General features: G+C 46.8%; 1 protein-coding gene across 1 annotated transcript in view; it reads left to right on the plus strand.

Annotated features, from left to right (window-relative positions):
- Positions 1–16,846, plus strand: part of FA2H (fatty acid 2-hydroxylase) — a 34,550-nt gene that overhangs the window by 13,071 nt on the left and 4,633 nt on the right. Inside the window, exons 2-6 of the mRNA XM_072980484.2 lie at positions 4,087–4,179; positions 9,126–9,268; positions 9,895–10,001; positions 13,357–13,529; positions 16,389–16,641. Of these exons, the coding sequence (XP_072836585.2) occupies positions 4,087–4,179; positions 9,126–9,268; positions 9,895–10,001; positions 13,357–13,529; positions 16,389–16,641 (769 nt within the window). The remainder of the gene's footprint in view (positions 1–4,086; positions 4,180–9,125; positions 9,269–9,894; positions 10,002–13,356; positions 13,530–16,388; positions 16,642–16,846) is intronic.

Consider the following 16,846-nt stretch of genomic DNA (forward strand, 5'->3'; position numbering starts at 1 on the left):
TTAAGCAGCCTTGCTTGCATCTTGTTAATGTAGCTCTTTTGTTGCCCTGCAGGAGGCGCAGCTACAGAAGAACTACTGCATAAGCTGTAAACAAGGGCAGAGTGGCAATTTCCTCCTCTCGGTGTTTAGGTGCCCTAGTGCAATAGCACTAGCACTGAGCTGTAGAAAGAAAGAAAGAAAGAAAGAAAGAAAGAAAGAATTACTTGCAAAAATCTCACTCTTGTGATGGTTTAGTTAATGAGGAAGGTCAAGGAAGGTTCATTTCTGAGATAAACAACCTTCTGTTCTTAGTTTCCCTGAAATTTTCCTTTCTCTAATTGCAAGACAAACTTGCTGGATGAAATTTCTGGGAATGCTGTAGGCAGCTCTCAGCTACTGCCCAAGTCACTCTAGAAATACATATTCCAATTTGGTCCAGTTCTGCATGTTTGCCGGAAGAGAGACCACACATCCTTCATTTGTACAGTACATCCCTTCACAGAATGACCTTTCACATCATGTTGAAATATGGGGCAGGATGGGATCAAAAGACAGCATTGGAGGCCAGATCTTCGAAAATTGCTTAAGGGGTGTGCATGGGCGGGAAGGGAAAACGCGTGAACCAAGGTGACAGGGTCTGACTCAGGGTTGTTCATCAAGCTGTTGGGTGTGCAAACAATCTGGAAGAATAAGCTTAAGAAAGAAAGTCATTTTAAAAAAAAGAATTGTCAGGGGGACAGACTCCAAGATCAGACTTATACAAGAACTGTGTGTCCTGCAGAGTTTGAAAGGCGCCAGAACTGCAGAAAACATGTGCTTAAGGGTGTCTACATTTAGAGAAGTAGGGAAAGATTTGTTACCCCATCTCCCACACGGTGGTGGTTTGATGTGCACCAGCTTTTTGTTCTGTCTGAGAGGCATGTGCAATTGTGTACTGGATTAAATCTTTGGGACTCTCCCATCTTGATCAGCTGGCAGTGGAATAATCAGGCCCAGTATCAGCTGCTCAAGGATGTGTATCTCTCCTGGATCCCCCCCCCCAAAAAAAACACACACACAGAGATCATACTTGGCACACATGAGAACATTTTGAAGCACATCAGAGTCTCAATTCTGCAATGTTGCAGTATTGCTGTAATAACTGCAATGTTTGACGCCCACAGCATAAAACATTCTGGTTTAACAAGGTCTTTAGAATACATGTTTTTGTCCTTTGCCATGTGGCTTCGAAATTTACATCTTCATTTCACCATCCCTCTTCAGGAAAGGAATCAGCTGATTTTATATCTTATTTAGTAGAAAGGCATTCCTCAAATGGAAAAGCCAGTTTTGCTGCCGCCATGTTCTATAGCGCCACACAAAGTGTTGTTCTCTGTGGCCTGTACGGATGTGAGACATATTTGAAGTGGGTGGTGGTCCAGGGGAAGCTCTCAAGATGAATTTCACACATAGTGATATCCAGATTATCCTCCAGAAAGCTAATTATGCCACTTACAGCAGCTGTTTCTACATAAATGTTGACTAGTGGCTGAAAAAAATATTGCTGCGGGCCAGAAGGAAATAATGATAAATGTGTTCTTCAGTCTGATTAAGTGAGAAGGAAGGTGTTGCTTCTGATTCATGAGTTTTTCCAGGTAAAGCTTCAGTCTCCTTCCTTTTTCTACTTGGTGCCAAAAGAATTTGGAATTTACTCAGATTCACATCTAAAGTTTTCTTCAAACTGTATTGCTCTTCTTCTTCTTTTAAAAGCTGCTTCTCTTTGAGAAATCTCAGACTGCAGGACATAAAAAAATGGGCTCAAGCAACAGAAAGCTCAATTTAGTCTGAAAATCAGGAAAAACTTCTGAACTGTTAGAGCAGTACGACAATGGAACCCATGACCTCAGGAGGTGGGGAGCCCTCCAACTCTGGAGGCATTCAAGAGGATATTAAGACAGCCCTCTGTCTGATTTGCTTTGATTTGAATTCCCAACTCCATGATTCAGTGATTCTATTTTTAAGAATAACTTAAGAAATAGATTTCATTCCTGGAGGTGTGTTTCTTTGTTTGTTTGCTTTTTTTGTTTTGAGTGCTGGTTGAAGGCTTCCAACCAGATGGATTTCATGGCAGACGTCAACTTCAAGCAGGCTAAGCACTGTAGCGCTAAATCTCTTCCCTATTTAAGCAGTAGATCATCTCTTGGGGCAGGGGAGGCTTTCTGAATCCTTGACATCCTCCTTCCCGGGAAAGCATGACCGGATGAAAGCTGGGAGCTGCCTCGGGTCCTTTCTAGGAGAAAGGCAGGGTAAAAACATCTTAAATAAAGACATAAGAAATCCACAGGCACGGGAGGATCTGGTAACAAGCCTCCTCCCATCTTTAAGTTGGGAGATTCTTTTATTAGATCTATAAATCTATACCTTGTCTTTCTCATTTCTTCTGTCTGAACACTCTTGTGGTCTTTCACCTTCTGTCCCTTCTCCTCCTCCTCCTCCTCCTCCTCCTTTATCTCATCCCACTTTATTAAATCTAACTCCACCCACTTCTGTCTCCCCTCAGCTAAGAATACAGTAGTGCCCCGCTTGACGATTACCCCGGTAGACGATGAATCTGCTTTACAATGAGGTTTTTGCGATTGCTAATGTGATCACAAAATGATGTTTAAATGGGGAAAAATCACTTTACAACGATCAGTTCCCTGCTTTGGGAACTGACTCCTCGCTAAATGACGATTTTAAAACAGCTGATCGGCAGCTCTCAAAATGGCCGCCCGCTGTGTTTAGGATGGGTTCCTCGCTTAACAGGCACCAGAAAATGGCCACCCTATGGAGGATTGTCACTGCACGATGAGGTATTACGCCCATTGGAATGAATTGAACCAGTTTTCAATGCATTTCAATGGGTTTTTTTTTAACTTTTTCTTGACAACAATTTCATTCTACAGCAATTTTGCTGGAATGGATTATCATCGTCAGGCGAGGCACCACTGTACTTCGACCGCTTTGATCCTCCCCATTTCCCAATCACCTATTTTAATTAGTTTTCCCACGATACACCCATCAGTCACTCCTTGATGTTTCTCCGGGGAGGACAGCACACTTGGTGGTTCTCTCCCACCCTTTCATAAGAATATTAAACAATCTGCGTTTCATCCAATAACTCTCTTTTCTAAGCTTTAGATGTTTCGAGTGTTGAAATTTTGAAGCCACATCAGTGCGAGGAGAGGCATCAAGGGGGTGGACGCAGAACGATGAAGACCTCCGAAGAAAGCCGAACCTCCCACCGGAGGGGCTTTTGTGATCAGGAGCCCACCGACAAAAGGGGGCCTGCTTGGGGTGGAAGCGGCTCATGGCTCAACAGGGAACAAATTGCAGGGCCTCGGGTGATGGTCTGAGTAGACCAGCATCATCCCCTTCCTTTTTCTGCCCACCCTTCCCCCACCGGGGTCACCGTGTTGTTTGGTTAATGGAGTGAAGCTTTCCTTTCAGAACTGGGGGCTGTTTTTGACTAGTTAATGGGTAACTCGATGCGAAACAGCTGCAGAAAAGGTTGTGCCCAGCCATGCCAGGACAGGGAGATGGTAGCCGTCCAAAGCCACTTTTTGTGGCATATCACTTTGGTTGCCATTTCTTTCTTATTATTGTGTTGTTGTGGGCTTTCATGTTGCCTCCGACGTATGGCAACCGTAGGAAGAAGGGAACCTCTAAAGCCCTGCTCTTAGCAGTCCTCCTCAGTGGGGCTCAGTCCATCTCGTGGTTGGTCTCCCTCCTTTCCTACGGCCTCCTTTCCAGCACGAGGGTCTTTTCCAGAGAATCCTTTGCTTTCTCGTGAGGTGTCCAAAGGAGGACAAGCTCCGTTTCAACATTTTTGCCTCCAGTGAGAGTTTAGGCTTGATTTGTTCTAGGACTCCCTTGTTGGTCTTTCTGGCCAACCAAGTTGTTCGCGAAGCTCTCGTCCAGCGCCGCATTTCAAACCAATCCATTTTTTCCCTCCCCTGACAGCTTTCTTCACCATCCAGCTTCCACGCCCATCCATGGGGTGATCAGAAAGACGAGTCTTGATCTCCATGGACTCCCTGATGATCCTGACTTTGAGCTGAACTGTTTTCATCCCTTCTTGTCTTCCAGGACGGTCTTGAAACGTCAACCTCTGATAGCTACGCAGCAGCAACAACAGCCGACACGACGGATCTGAAATGTAAAATGATGGATGCAGACACGGTAAGAGGCAGAGTTGAAGGTGAATCTAAGATGGAATTATATTTTGGAAAGTCAAGCTGTAGAAGGACCAGAAATATTCTAAGTGCAACCTCAATACAGTGGCTGAAATCCCATTGCTTAGTGCACAACTAGAGGAGGCTGATACAGTGGTGCCTCGCTAGACGATGATAATCCGTTCCACTGAAATCACTGTTTAGCGAAATCATTGTCTAGCGAAAAGCAAATCATCGTCTAGTGAAAATTGGTTTGCGAAGCAGGGACCAAACATTGTCCAGCGAAATTCCCCCATAGGAACCACTGTTTTGCGAATCGCTATAGCGACTGCAAAAAGTCAATGTCTAGCGAAAAAACTATCATGCGGGGTAACTGTCTAGCGAGGCACCACTGTACTCTGGTATAAATTTACAACTAGAGTCGGCCCACTTGAATCGATGGGACTTATGGAGGCATTAACTCCCCGAATCACCACTGATTCAATGAGCATACTCTAGTGGTGACTTACTAAGTTCAGCAACGTTATTTCCTCCCGGGTGTGTTAAGCGAGCGGGGGAGTAAACATTGGGACTGCTCTGAGATGGTGGTTCCTCCTCTCTCCTGTTTCTCAGGAAGCTGAAATTTCTGAAATTTTGAGGGTAGCGTTTAGCATTCTTGCATTTCTCACATGCCGTGTTGTGAGCACGGTGAGAATTGTGTTTGGCTGTAGAAATAACCAAGAATATCCGCGCAGTTTCTGGAAACAGTCACCGTGGGCTTCTTCTCTCCCACCGCCCCTCTTCCCTCTCCGTCCTGCAGGGCTTGGTTTGGTGCGGCAGGAAAGGCGTTGCGTGAGGGTTGGAGCAGGTAACTCCTGAGCGACGGGGGCTAGTTTACGTCCCAGAAATTAGGAGGCCTCCAAATTTGCTTCCTCCGTCCCAGTTGAGACGGGCTGTCTGCTGGGGCAATCCGGGCTTCGTTTTGGGCACCATGAGGCCAAACTCTTTTCGTTCATTTAAGCTTTCTATACTCATCCAGTGTCCAGCACACTTGTCCAGCTGGTTGAGGCCAAGAGGCTGTTCTGAAACCAGCCAAACCAGGGAGCTGGACAGGGGACAGATGGTCTTCCGTGTGGAAGGGATGGTCACTCTCGTATTGGCCTCCTCGGCCACACTAGATGCTGTTCAAGGCCTCCGTTCAGAGCGCGTTGCCAGAGTCTCTTGAGATGGAAGGATGCCTAATCCAGTCCAGCTCATCAAATAAACAGCCTCTGGCAATGGCTCTAATAACAGGTGATACGAATGAAACTGTAATTAAATAAAGTGGGAATTAAGAACAGAGTACAGATTTGCTGTGTAAGCCACTTGGATTACATTGTGCGTTGGCTGGTACGGCCGCCATCCGTGAACAGCACAGCAGTTTCTGCATCTCAGTTCTGAATGAAGCTGGATTTAGAATGGGCTGGGTGCACACATGTTAACAGGCCTTTGCTTGCTCATATGTTTGTTGGTTCCTTCCTTCCTTCCTTCCTTCCTTCCTTCCTTCCTTCCATCCATCCATCCATCCATCCATCCATCCATCCATCCATCCATCCATCCATCCATCCATCCATCCATCCATCCATCCATCCATCCATCCATCCATCCATCCATCCATCCATCCATCCATCCATCCATCACCAGCTCCTTCCTTCCTTCCTTCCTTCCTTCCTTCCTTCCTTCCTTCCTTCCTTCCATCCATCCATCCATCCATCCATCCATCCATCCATCCATCCATCCATCCATCCATCCATCCATCCATCCATCCATCCATCCATCCATCCATCCATCCATCCATCACCAGCTCCTTCCTTCCTTCCTTCCTTCCTTCCTTCCTTCCTTCCTTCCTTCCTTCCTTCCTTCCTTCCTTCCTTCCTTCCTTCCTTCCTTCCTTCCTTCCTTCCTTCCTTTGTATCACGTCTTCCTCCCAACAAAAGAAGCCAAGGTTACTTACAAACGATTTAAAAACCAAATATTTTCCCAAATCCTGTTGAGATGTGCTATTTTTGGTTTCTCATTTTGCAACAGTACACTACAGTTGGCGCAAATCTCCTGATGAACTGCTGCGAGTTAAGAAGCCAGGGTAGGCATTCCCAGTTATGCTGCTCGGCGCGTGACTGAGCATGCAGCAAGAAATGCCCGTTAACTCTGTAGCTTGTGCCCGTTCACCAGGGAGAATTCTGTTAATTGCATTCCATCGGCTACTGTAATGGATGCCACTTTGGCCTTGGCTGTGAGGGTAGCTAAAAATACAAGCAAATGCAAGATGAAGGTAACAGTCGTATGGGTTATAATTACAATGGCTGGAAAAGCTCCCACTGAAACCAGTTTTAGAAAAACTCATCCCAAGAGATGAAAAAAACAAAATTAGGATGGGCTCCTGCCTGCGTGGGTCGAAGAGGGACCTGTCGAACCCCTTTGTCTGCCTCCCCTTTCTCGCTGCTGGCCACCCTCCGCCCGGACTCAGGTGCTGCTAGAGTGCAGGGTTGCCACGGAGGGCCATGACCACATTTTCTTCCCACGATCCCATTTCCCAAATAAAAACAGACAGCTCGCCCGCCCTGTGGTTGGCATTTCCCTGCCCTGCCAGGGGAGCTGCTGTTTCTGAGGGTCTTCTCAAGAGCAGAGAATTTGACTGCAGCTGAAAGCCATCAAAGGGAGTAGCGCGAGAGGGAGGGACCCAGCTGGTTTCTGTAGCAGCCCCAGGCATCAGATAACTGGTCCAGGCGTATCATGGTTTTCTTCCACTCCCTTTCTTGTAATCAGGGAAACATTTACCTCCTGATTCTTAGCCATAATATCAGAACCTGGGAGGCTCCCGGGATGTAGTCATCCCTAATCTCTCCAAGCCAAGGAAACACCTCTGTGTGGGACTGCGGTCTTAAGTATGCCTTGGTGGCCCCACGCTGCATGTCAGGGCATGCGGTGGAGCTGATTTAGGTAGAGAAGATGCCTCTCCTCCTTTCCTGGCTCTTTCCTCCCTCTGTTCTCCTCGCAAGCAAGCTCCTTTTCAGTCCTCTCCCATTTCGGCTCCCTGAGTGCAAGGATGTCCCCAATGGATCGCTCAGTGGTTTAGGTTTCCGGCTGCAGAGCGAGGAGTTGGGAGTTTGATTCTCCCCCGGGCCTCCTTGAGAGGGGTTAGACTAGATGACCCAGAGGGTCCCTTCCAGCTCTGCCATTCTGAGATGAAGATGATATAGAATTGTGTCTTAACTGAAATACCATTACTTTTTTTGGTTGCAGCTCTAAGAATCCCCAGTTAGCTGGGAGATTACAGGGGTTGTCAACCTAAAAAGTGGTATTAACACGTTCTGATTTGGTGTAGATGAACAGAACGTGGCAGAGGAAAACAGTGCTCCAAATCTTCTGGTATTTTTTACCCTGATGTAACAAACAAGGTCTCCATCTCAAGCATGAATTGTTGGCATTTCCTAAGCCAATCGTTGGCATTTCTTAAGCTGGCACTGACTCTTTAATGGGTGACCATTTGCTGCTGAGATTTTATGCCGACTGCTTGATGGTGGCAGGAGGAACGAGTAAGGGTTTCGGATGGTTGCTTGCAAGTGAAAGCAAATGCCCCCAGTGCCCCCCTGACGAGGCTAAGAAGACGGAAGCTGGTGGTCACACGAAACCTCTTTGACGGTTTCAAGGAAAGAAGACCTGAAGCTTTTGACAGTGAAATCCTGCAAATATTTGCAAGGACGGAAGTATCATGTTATTTGAAGATCAGTGACCACCTATGTGCAGTTTCACCCCTTTCTCTGCACCTTTTAGGGATCATGACATATGCACAGCTTTACAACCCTATGAAATACCCGCTTTGCTATCAAAAGTGTCTCAAACCTAGTGCTTTTTTTTTTTACTTTTACTTTTATTGGACTTTTACCCCACCCCCCTAGACAAAGTCTACTTGGAGTGGTTACATGAGTAATAAAACACAACAATATAATATACATGATAAAATCCTACAAAATGTTTGGGACATTTGGGACAAGATGCTTATTTATATAGCCAGCAGACCTGGGGCTTTTGAATTTCTTATTCTTCTTCCCCCCCCAGAATTCCACTAGACAGTATTCTGGGGGCTCCAACCAAAAACCCAAAGCCCATAACATGTTTTCATGATCTTACCAGTGGTTAAATAAAGGCTCTGGGAGCCATTTTTGTCCTGAAGAGAAAGAAGATCAAGGAAACAGATAGGTGGGGCTAAGCTCCATGGGGGCTGCAAGGAATTAGTGTCCAGTGGTCTTTGCCTATTACGCTCTGCAAAGGGTGCCTCTCAAAAAATTACCAGACCCTTAATTCCTTGCAGATCCCAATGGAGCCTAGCTCCACCCACCAATTTCCCCTGTTTTCTTCACATGGCTGCTAGACACCAAAATCATAGTCTGTAAGACACTGGCTGGGGGAATTCCTGCTGTATTCTGGGGCGCAGGCCCTTAGACATACAAACATCTCCTGCCTAATAGCCAGCCACACTCCTGGAAAGTCCAAAAAAGCCCAGGCACAACTGGATCAATCCCTGTCCCCAAATTTGGAGCGAGTCTTTTCTAACGTTAATGACTCTTGATTGTCCGTTCAAGACCATACCATCCTCAAATACTTTTCATGAGGATCACACCCAATGTTTGGAGCAGTATTCTGTTTCTTGGGGAGCCCATGGCCTTCCCAGCTGCTGTGAGGACTTCAGCTAAGCTCAGAGGGAAGAGAAAAGCCTGGAGGGGGTGGTAGAAGCCGGCGTAGTCTCTGCTACTTGGGAAATGACAGGGCTTCGAACCCTGTGAGCGGTGGCTGCCTTGCGCCACCGATCAAGCCTGAAAACAGTTCAAGGGGAAGGTTCTGGGTCACGACTCTTTGGCTGCTGAGCTCACGCAGATGTGGTGCCTGTTGGGACTGCTGCCATACCCATTTCTGTGTCCGCTTGCCATTTTCTAGGACCTGGTGGACTGGAGCAAACCTTTGCTGTGGCAGGTGGGCCATTTACGGGAGAAGTACGACGAATGGATACACCAGCCGGTGGATCGGCCCATCCGCTTGTTCCAGTCCGAGCTCATCGAGTCCCTCTCCAAAACAGCATGGTGAGGCTCTGGGGCATGGTAGTCGCTCAGGGATCCTGGAGGATGGCGATGGTCACGGCAGGGGTTGCCGGTGCCTTGGCCCTCGCTCAGTAAATTTCAGTGGGTCATTAGCAGAGACGGCAGAAGTTGCAGACCTCCTTCCAGAGTGGAAGGAAGCAGGGGGGCCTGTGGTTGCTGAGCCAGCCCTGTCACAAAGGAAACAAGGTCCCATCCTCGCCAGAATCACCCTTTGCCATCAGGACCAATTCCAAAGGAAAAGCCAGTTAATTGGTGAAATGTGGACGGAGACAAATTTATGTTTGTGTAAACTGCCCTTTCCAGCTGCGCGGCTTCTAGAGACATGGTTTGCATCTCATTTGATGGGGCGCCAATTTCCCAAACCCCAAAGACTCCTAATTGCCTCTCTGCAACACAAACGGCGTGTGGCCATAAGCAGGGGCTCCCTGCAATGTACGTCTCTGCTCATGGCCCCAAAGTTCATGGCTAAGAAAGAGTCACTTTGCTACCTTCCGTTTAGATTTGCGCACAGGCCAGGCACCCAGTCACCAGCCCTCCTCCTGAGTCAGCAGAGGGTGGTTATTCATCCTAGGGATCCGGATCACTTTTGATCTTTTTTTTTCTTCCAGGTATATGGTCTGTGTTGTTTGGATCCCGGTGGTGCTCGGTTTCAGCTGGTATTCCTACACATCTCTCGCTCAGGACGAAACACGGCTGTTTTCTTCATTTACTACAGGTGACAATATTTGATCATCTGTCCTTCCTTCCTTCCTTCCTTCCTTCCTTCCTTCCTTCCTTCCTTCCTTCCTCCAAAGGCTGCCAAGGCGCCTTTTGCTGTCAATTTCTGGTATTGGTAGCAAAACCCAGGACGGTGGACAGATTCTCAAGTGGTAGTTTTTCTACACACAAGACAAAGAAAAAAATTAATCTAAGTGATTCAGTGCATCAGTGATAGTCTAGCAGAGTTTTTTTTTAAAAAAACTGATTTCACTTCTCCCACCCCTCTGCTGATGAGCCATGGAAATGTTGACATTGGCAGTGGAAGGAGCTGGAGGGTTGCTTGAGGTCAATATGCCACTTGGACATGAGGATCACACCCAATGGCATATCGCCCCTCACTCCAGACTCAAGCCACCCTTTTGAGAGTGGACCAGGTTGGCACCCAAAGGGCCGGTGTAGACGTGCCTTGAGTTAACCCTGATGAGAAGCCATTCCCTGAATTCTGTCCCATGGCATCTGATGGAGAAAAGATGGAGTGAAAGTTAAAGCTTGCTGCCCAAGGGAGGCAGTGCCTGGAGATGCTTGTAGTGTGGCTTTGACACCCCATTTAAAAACAGGAAAAGCCACTTCTGGTGCTGACTCAAGGCTAAGGAGGGGGCAGGCAGGGAAGTGAATGAGGATGTTTGGCCCAGTTGCTCTCTTTCCTATTAATTCACCATGCAAGGCTTCTATATGTTGCCATTCGAAACTCTCTCTCTCTCTCTCTCTCTCTCTCTGTGTGTGTGTGTCTGTGTGTGTGTGTGTGTGTGTGACCGGGATGGAAACAATTGGCTGAATCACCTCTTAGTTGTTGTTTCAACATATACCACCCCATAATGCTATAGCACTCTCTGGGTGGTTTACAAGATAATGATGCAAGCCATACTTTGCCCCCAGCAAGCTGAATTTACTTAATTTACCGACCTCGGAAAATTGAAAGGCTGAGTCACCCTTGAGTTGGCTACTTGAACCTGTTGGGATGAAACTCAGGTTGTGTGAGCAGAGGCTTGACTGCAAGATACTGCAGTTTAACTACTGCCCCATGGGGCTCTTTCCCCCCCATTCGTCTCCCTCCTGTCCTCTCACTGGATGTCCATGGCTCTCCTCTTCCCCATCAGTAATCTGATGTATGTAATCATGTAATTATTACTTGAACCGTATACTGCCCTTCTGCCAACAAGTGGCAAGCTATGATGAAAATAAAATAAATACAGATATAATGGAAACTTTTTTAAAAAAATTAAAAAAAAGGCCAAATCATAGTAAAAGGAGGAGTAGCTGTGGTTAAACTGCAGTACTGCGGTCAAGCCTCTGCTCCTGATCTGAGTTTAATCCTGATGGGTTCAGGGAGATGGTCTGAGGGTGACTCAGTCTTCCATCCTTCTGAGGTTGATAAATGGGAGTACACAGCTCATGGGCAGTGGGGAAATTGTGTAGCCTCCACAGTTAAACTGTAAACTGCCCAGAGAGTGATTTAAGTGTGATGGGGTGGTACGTAAGCAGCACACTTTGCTTTTAAAAGCAAACCTCCATCGTATGTCGGCCTTGGCCAGTGGCTAGATGGGGGTGGGGTGTGGGGCACTGACCGGCGAACTGGCCTCAATGGGGCTCTCTTGGCCGATTTTCGTGGCCAGGTCCATTCCGTGCTGCGTTGAATTTGCTCCTCGTGAGGAAGATGCTTCTGCGTGCGGGTGGTGTGCTTTCCCCCAGCGGCTGTGTTACGCCTGCAGCTCAAAATCCATGCCACTTTGGAGGTGCAGGGCTTCCAAGCAGGCCCCAGAGATGGAGGCTGGGCACCCCATCGGCAAAGAAAGCTGCCCTTGTCTTCACAGCCCCCCCACACACACACACACTGCCCTCGGCCAGTCTTTGCACAGAGGCCGGATTGTGCTGCGCAAGAGCTGGGCTTTCTTCTTCGCCGGTCTTCGGCTTGTGGCACCGGACAGTCTCCGGCAAGGTCTGCCCCTTGTTCCCGGCTGCGGAGGCTGTTTGGTACCAGCCTGGGCTGCTCCCTCGCAGATTGGGGGGGGGGGGGTCGGGGGGGTCTGTTTTCCATTCTCTTCCTTGCCCACGCCCAGACAATGGGGCTCTTGGGATGGCTCGTGGCACAGCGCCAGACCCAGCCTCTCTGGCTGCCTCTCCTTTGGAGGCTGGAGCACTTCAGGCAGCCACCAGCGGGACGTTGTGATATAACCCCAAGGGGATGATCCAGCACCAGGAGAAGGCCCGTGCCTCTTCCCAAACTCTTTCTATTGCCTGCAGAACTGCCAGGAAGAGGGTAGCCCTTTGGACAGGGGTGACAGTGCAGGGGAGTTTGTTCGCTCGTTCGATCGATCGATCGTTCATTCATTCTTCCTTCCTTCTTTCTTTCTTTCATTTTCCTTCCTTCCTTCCTTCCTTCCTTCCTTCCTTCATTCATTCATTCATTCTTCCTTCCTTCCTTCCTTCCTTCTTTCATTCTTTCATTCTTTCATTCTTTCATTCATTCTTCCTTCCTTCCTTCTTTCATTCTTTCATTCTTCCTTCCTTCCTTCCTTAACAGACCCTCCAAATTCCCTAAAAATGGCCACAACAAACCTGGAATGAACTAATGCACATCAAACAGGTTGAATTGAAAAGGAAGTCAGAGACCAGGACTTGGAAAGGGGATCATGAGATCGGAGCAGGAAGTATGATCAAAGGATACCCTTTAGGTTAGCAGATCGCGGGGGACCTGAAAAGTGAATGCTAGCGTCTTAAATCAAACCTGGAAACCAAGATTGGTAGCTGAGCTGGTGGAGCAGGAGGGGAGTCTGAAACAACTGCCTCACTTCTTCCTACCAGCATCTTAGTGATGTGAACTGATGCCTTTCTGAACTGTCTTCAAGGGCCGGACCTTAAGAGAACATTGCAGTAGTCCAGCCTCAGTCTAATTGGTGAATGATTTCTGTGTTTCTCTTCTGAGCTGATGATTCAGAAAAAGATGATGAGGGATTGCTGGCCACGTCAAAGATTAGCACCACCATGAAGCCACAAAACTATATGTTTAGTCTTTTAGGGCCATGTGATTAGGCATGAAAGCAAAAGAGAGCCTCCTTATTTTGAGGCAGCCTACCCCTGAATACCAGGTGTTGGGGACTATCAGAGAGGACGGTTGCCTTTTTAGCCAGTTCTGGGCTTTCCGGAAGAGATATTTGGCTAGCAATGTTTGGAAACAGGAAGTGGGTTTCTCCGTGGCCTGCACTGGAAAGTTTTACTCCCTGCTCTCAGAGTCGTCCTTCCTCCTTTAATGCTTTGGGGGGTCCCACCGGCGTTGCTGATGAGCAAACCCACTTTCCCTTTCTTTTGTACAGCTTATTCCATCCACATCCACAAATACTATTTCCCGGTGCTCTTTATCGTGGGGATGTGTGTCTGGTCCTTCCTGGAATATTTAATCCATCGCTTTATCTTTCACATGAAGCCGCCGGCCAGCAATTACTATCTCATCACCTTGCATTTTATCCTGCACGGCCAGCATCATAAAGTAAGTGGGGCGCCGTGGAAATCGGGGGGGGGGCCCTCTGGGCGGGCTTGGGTTGCTTTGCAGCTTCTCTGTCTCTTGGAAAGCAAACCCTTGACATCTGCAGCTGGGTGGAAAAGAGGTGGGGGCTGAAGGAAAGGGACCTCGTAGAGGTCAACAAGGTGCCGTGCATCCGTGGAAGGCATTTGTTTTGCACGGCCCCGGCATAGAGGTTTGCCATGCTGTAGGAAGAAGCATTTGGGTCTCTGGCTGTGGAGCCAGAGGTTGGGAATTCGATTCCAGGAGTTGGACTTAGTGATCTATAGGGTCCCTTCAAGCTCTGCCATGCTAAGATGATGAGGACTCCTGTGGATATTTTTGCCTGATAAAAGCCAGATTTATGAATTAGAAGACAGCACCCTGCTTTTGGAAGTTGGAATCTTGGCCTGTTGCATTTTGCAATTATATATATTTTTCGTTTTATCATCTTAGCATGGCAGAGCTGGAAAGAGACCCTCTGGGTCATCAAGTCCACTCCTCCTGTCTGGGATACTTGGGGGGAATTGAACTCCCAACCTCTGGCTCCACAGCCTTGGTTAATGTGTTCTGTGTCACCTTAGAAACTTACATGTCTAGTGGCACAGATGTTTAGGGACACGGTCCATAGAAGCTTAAGGCAGAACAAATGTACTGATGCTCAGGAAGTGCGAGGAAAATGGCTTTTTTCTGAGTCAATGGACTAAGCAGCTTACATTCCTCTCCTGAAAATATAAACAAGATTCCCCGTTTCTCCTCTTGTATCAAGAACTATCATAGTGCACTGCCAGAAAGCCATATTTTGCAGGCAAAACATTCCTGGCTTGCATCTCCTCGCCTCTTCAGCTAGATGTTGAAAAGATCCCTACCTGAACTATTAAGGAGCCCTTGGCTGAGGTATAGTAGAGTCCCCTACCACCTGTGACTACTTTCACCATAGTGAAGACTTCAAATCTCAAAGTAGCTAAGAGAGAAAGGAACTTTTGCAGGAGGAGTGAGTTGTTGCAAGCTCTGCCCGTTGTCATGTTCAGGATTTGAGGACAATTTGGTCTTGAATGGGCAATCAAGAGCCGTTAGCTTTACAAAAACCCTGCTCCTCAATGGTTGATGCAGACCGATCCATTTTTGGATTCTCCTTATTTGCAGGGAAAGCAGAGAGGGAGGGTGCACTTCCAAATTTATGACTACACTACTAGCTGCTTGGTCAAGAAGGAGGTTTTGAACTCTTTCCATGTGATGAAAGCTCCCAAGAACGGAGCGGGAAGAGTATTCTAGGAATGCGCACACATTAACATTTGCACATACAGAATAGGAGTTATTTTGCTGCATAATCCCACACAAGAAATAAATAAATACCCTTTCTTGTGTGGAATAATAATAATAAAAGACATCACGTTCTTCTGACCCCTGGTGTTGCCTTGAGCTGTAAATCTCAAACTACAGGTCAGCAGTTTTTCATACTGATGATTTTTTGTCCATTTTTACATTTTGGGACAGGAAAAAGCTGCAGAAGTGGGTCTTCTGTAGAATGCTTTTATTTAGTGCAAAAATCCTTTAAGGTTTTCTGTGCAAAGTAATATTTGTGATTTTTTTTGCTTTTGTTTGTTTGTTTGTTTGTTTGTTTATTTATTTATTTATTTATTTATTTATTTATTTATTTATTTATTTATTTATTTATTTATTTATTATTTCTGCTGCTGGTGGTGAAAGCCCTGGTCTTTCTGCTGTTCTGCAGAAACAGAAAGATCTTGCAAAGTTTGGCTGTTTTGGTTTTCCTTGCCGCATTGGTTTGTTGTTCCTATTTCTACTGAGGATGAGAAAATCTGCAAAAATTAGCCGCATCCTTTGGAATCCCCGGCTTCTTTAAAAAAAAGAAGTAAACCTCTGATCCTACAGGGTGTATTGGTGGAAACAAAAGACTTATGAAGCATCATTTGTTTGTTCGCCATGATACTAAAAAGTCACTCTCTACAAGTTTCTTTCATCCTTACGGAAAGATAAATGGACTTCCGTATGTATTCGTGAAGGCTTTCATGGCTGGGATCTAATGGTTGTTGTGGGTTTTTCGGGCTCTTTGGCCATGTTCTGAAAGTTGTTCTTCCTGATGTTTCACCAGTCTCTGGGGCCGGCATCTTCAGAGGACAGGAGTCAGAACTCTGTCTGTGCTCTGGTGCAGTTTGTCTGGGAGTTGAGTATTGATAGCTGTTGGATCAGCTTCTGTCCTTTTCAAGAGATGGGTGATTATGGTGATCGGTGTGAAAGGGACAAGTCCTGAAAAGGACAAAAGCTGATCCCACAGCTATAAATACTCAACTCCCAAACAAACTGCACCAGAGCACAGAGTGCTACTCCTGACTTCTGAAGATGCTGGCCACAGAGACTGGCGAAACTTTAGGAAGAACAACCTTCAGGACACGGCCAAAGAGCCCAAAAAAACCCACAACAACCATCGGACTCCTGTATCTTTCTCAAATAATTGGAAAAAAAATGCCCACTGGAAAAATGAGGTTTTTGATCTGGCAGATAACATGTGGGTGGACAAACAGACAGACAGACAGACAGACAGACAGACAGACAGACAGACAGACAGACAGACAGACAGACAAACAAACAAACAAACAAACAGGAGGAGTGCAACCAGTCATAAGAAAATGAAGTTTTAAGCATAATGTGAAATGTTTTTTTAAAAACCTGGCTTTTTAAATGTTATTTTCAGATGCATTTTGTCTTGAAGGTGTCAAATCAATGTGTTCTTTCTAAGCTCTGATATTTTGACCTACAACCCAGTTTTGGTTGACCTGTTTCGGATTCGTTCGTTCGTTCTGCCCCTTGTGGTTCTTTTTCTAGGCTCCGTTCGATGACACGCGCCTGGTTTTTCCGCCCATCCCGGCCTCCCTGGTGATCTTCTTTTTGTACTTGGTTTCCAAAGCTGTATTCCCCGAAGCCCTGGGGCTCTCCCTCTTTGCCGGGGGCCTGTTTGGCTACGTTGTTTATGACATGACGCACTATTACTTCCATTATGGGTCGCCCAAGCCAGGCACGTACCTGCAGCGGCTGAAATCGTATCACGTGAAGCACCATTTTGTACACCAGAAAACAGGTAATGAGCGGCTTTTGCTCCTTGGCTTGGTTTTGATGCAGTTTGCTCAGCCCGTCATATACGGGCGCACCTCAAAGCACGCCTTGTAAATTCAACAGTCTCGGGCAATGCAAATACTTTAAAACAGTCCGTCAACCCAAATAAAACCAGACTGGTAATTAAAGGAGCCCAACCCAAGCCTTGATCTGAACAGGTCCCAAATCAT

This window comes from Pogona vitticeps, chromosome 10 (assembly GCF_051106095.1).
Source record: "Pogona vitticeps strain Pit_001003342236 chromosome 10, PviZW2.1, whole genome shotgun sequence".
In the NCBI taxonomy this organism is placed as follows: domain Eukaryota; kingdom Metazoa; phylum Chordata; class Lepidosauria; order Squamata; family Agamidae; genus Pogona; species Pogona vitticeps.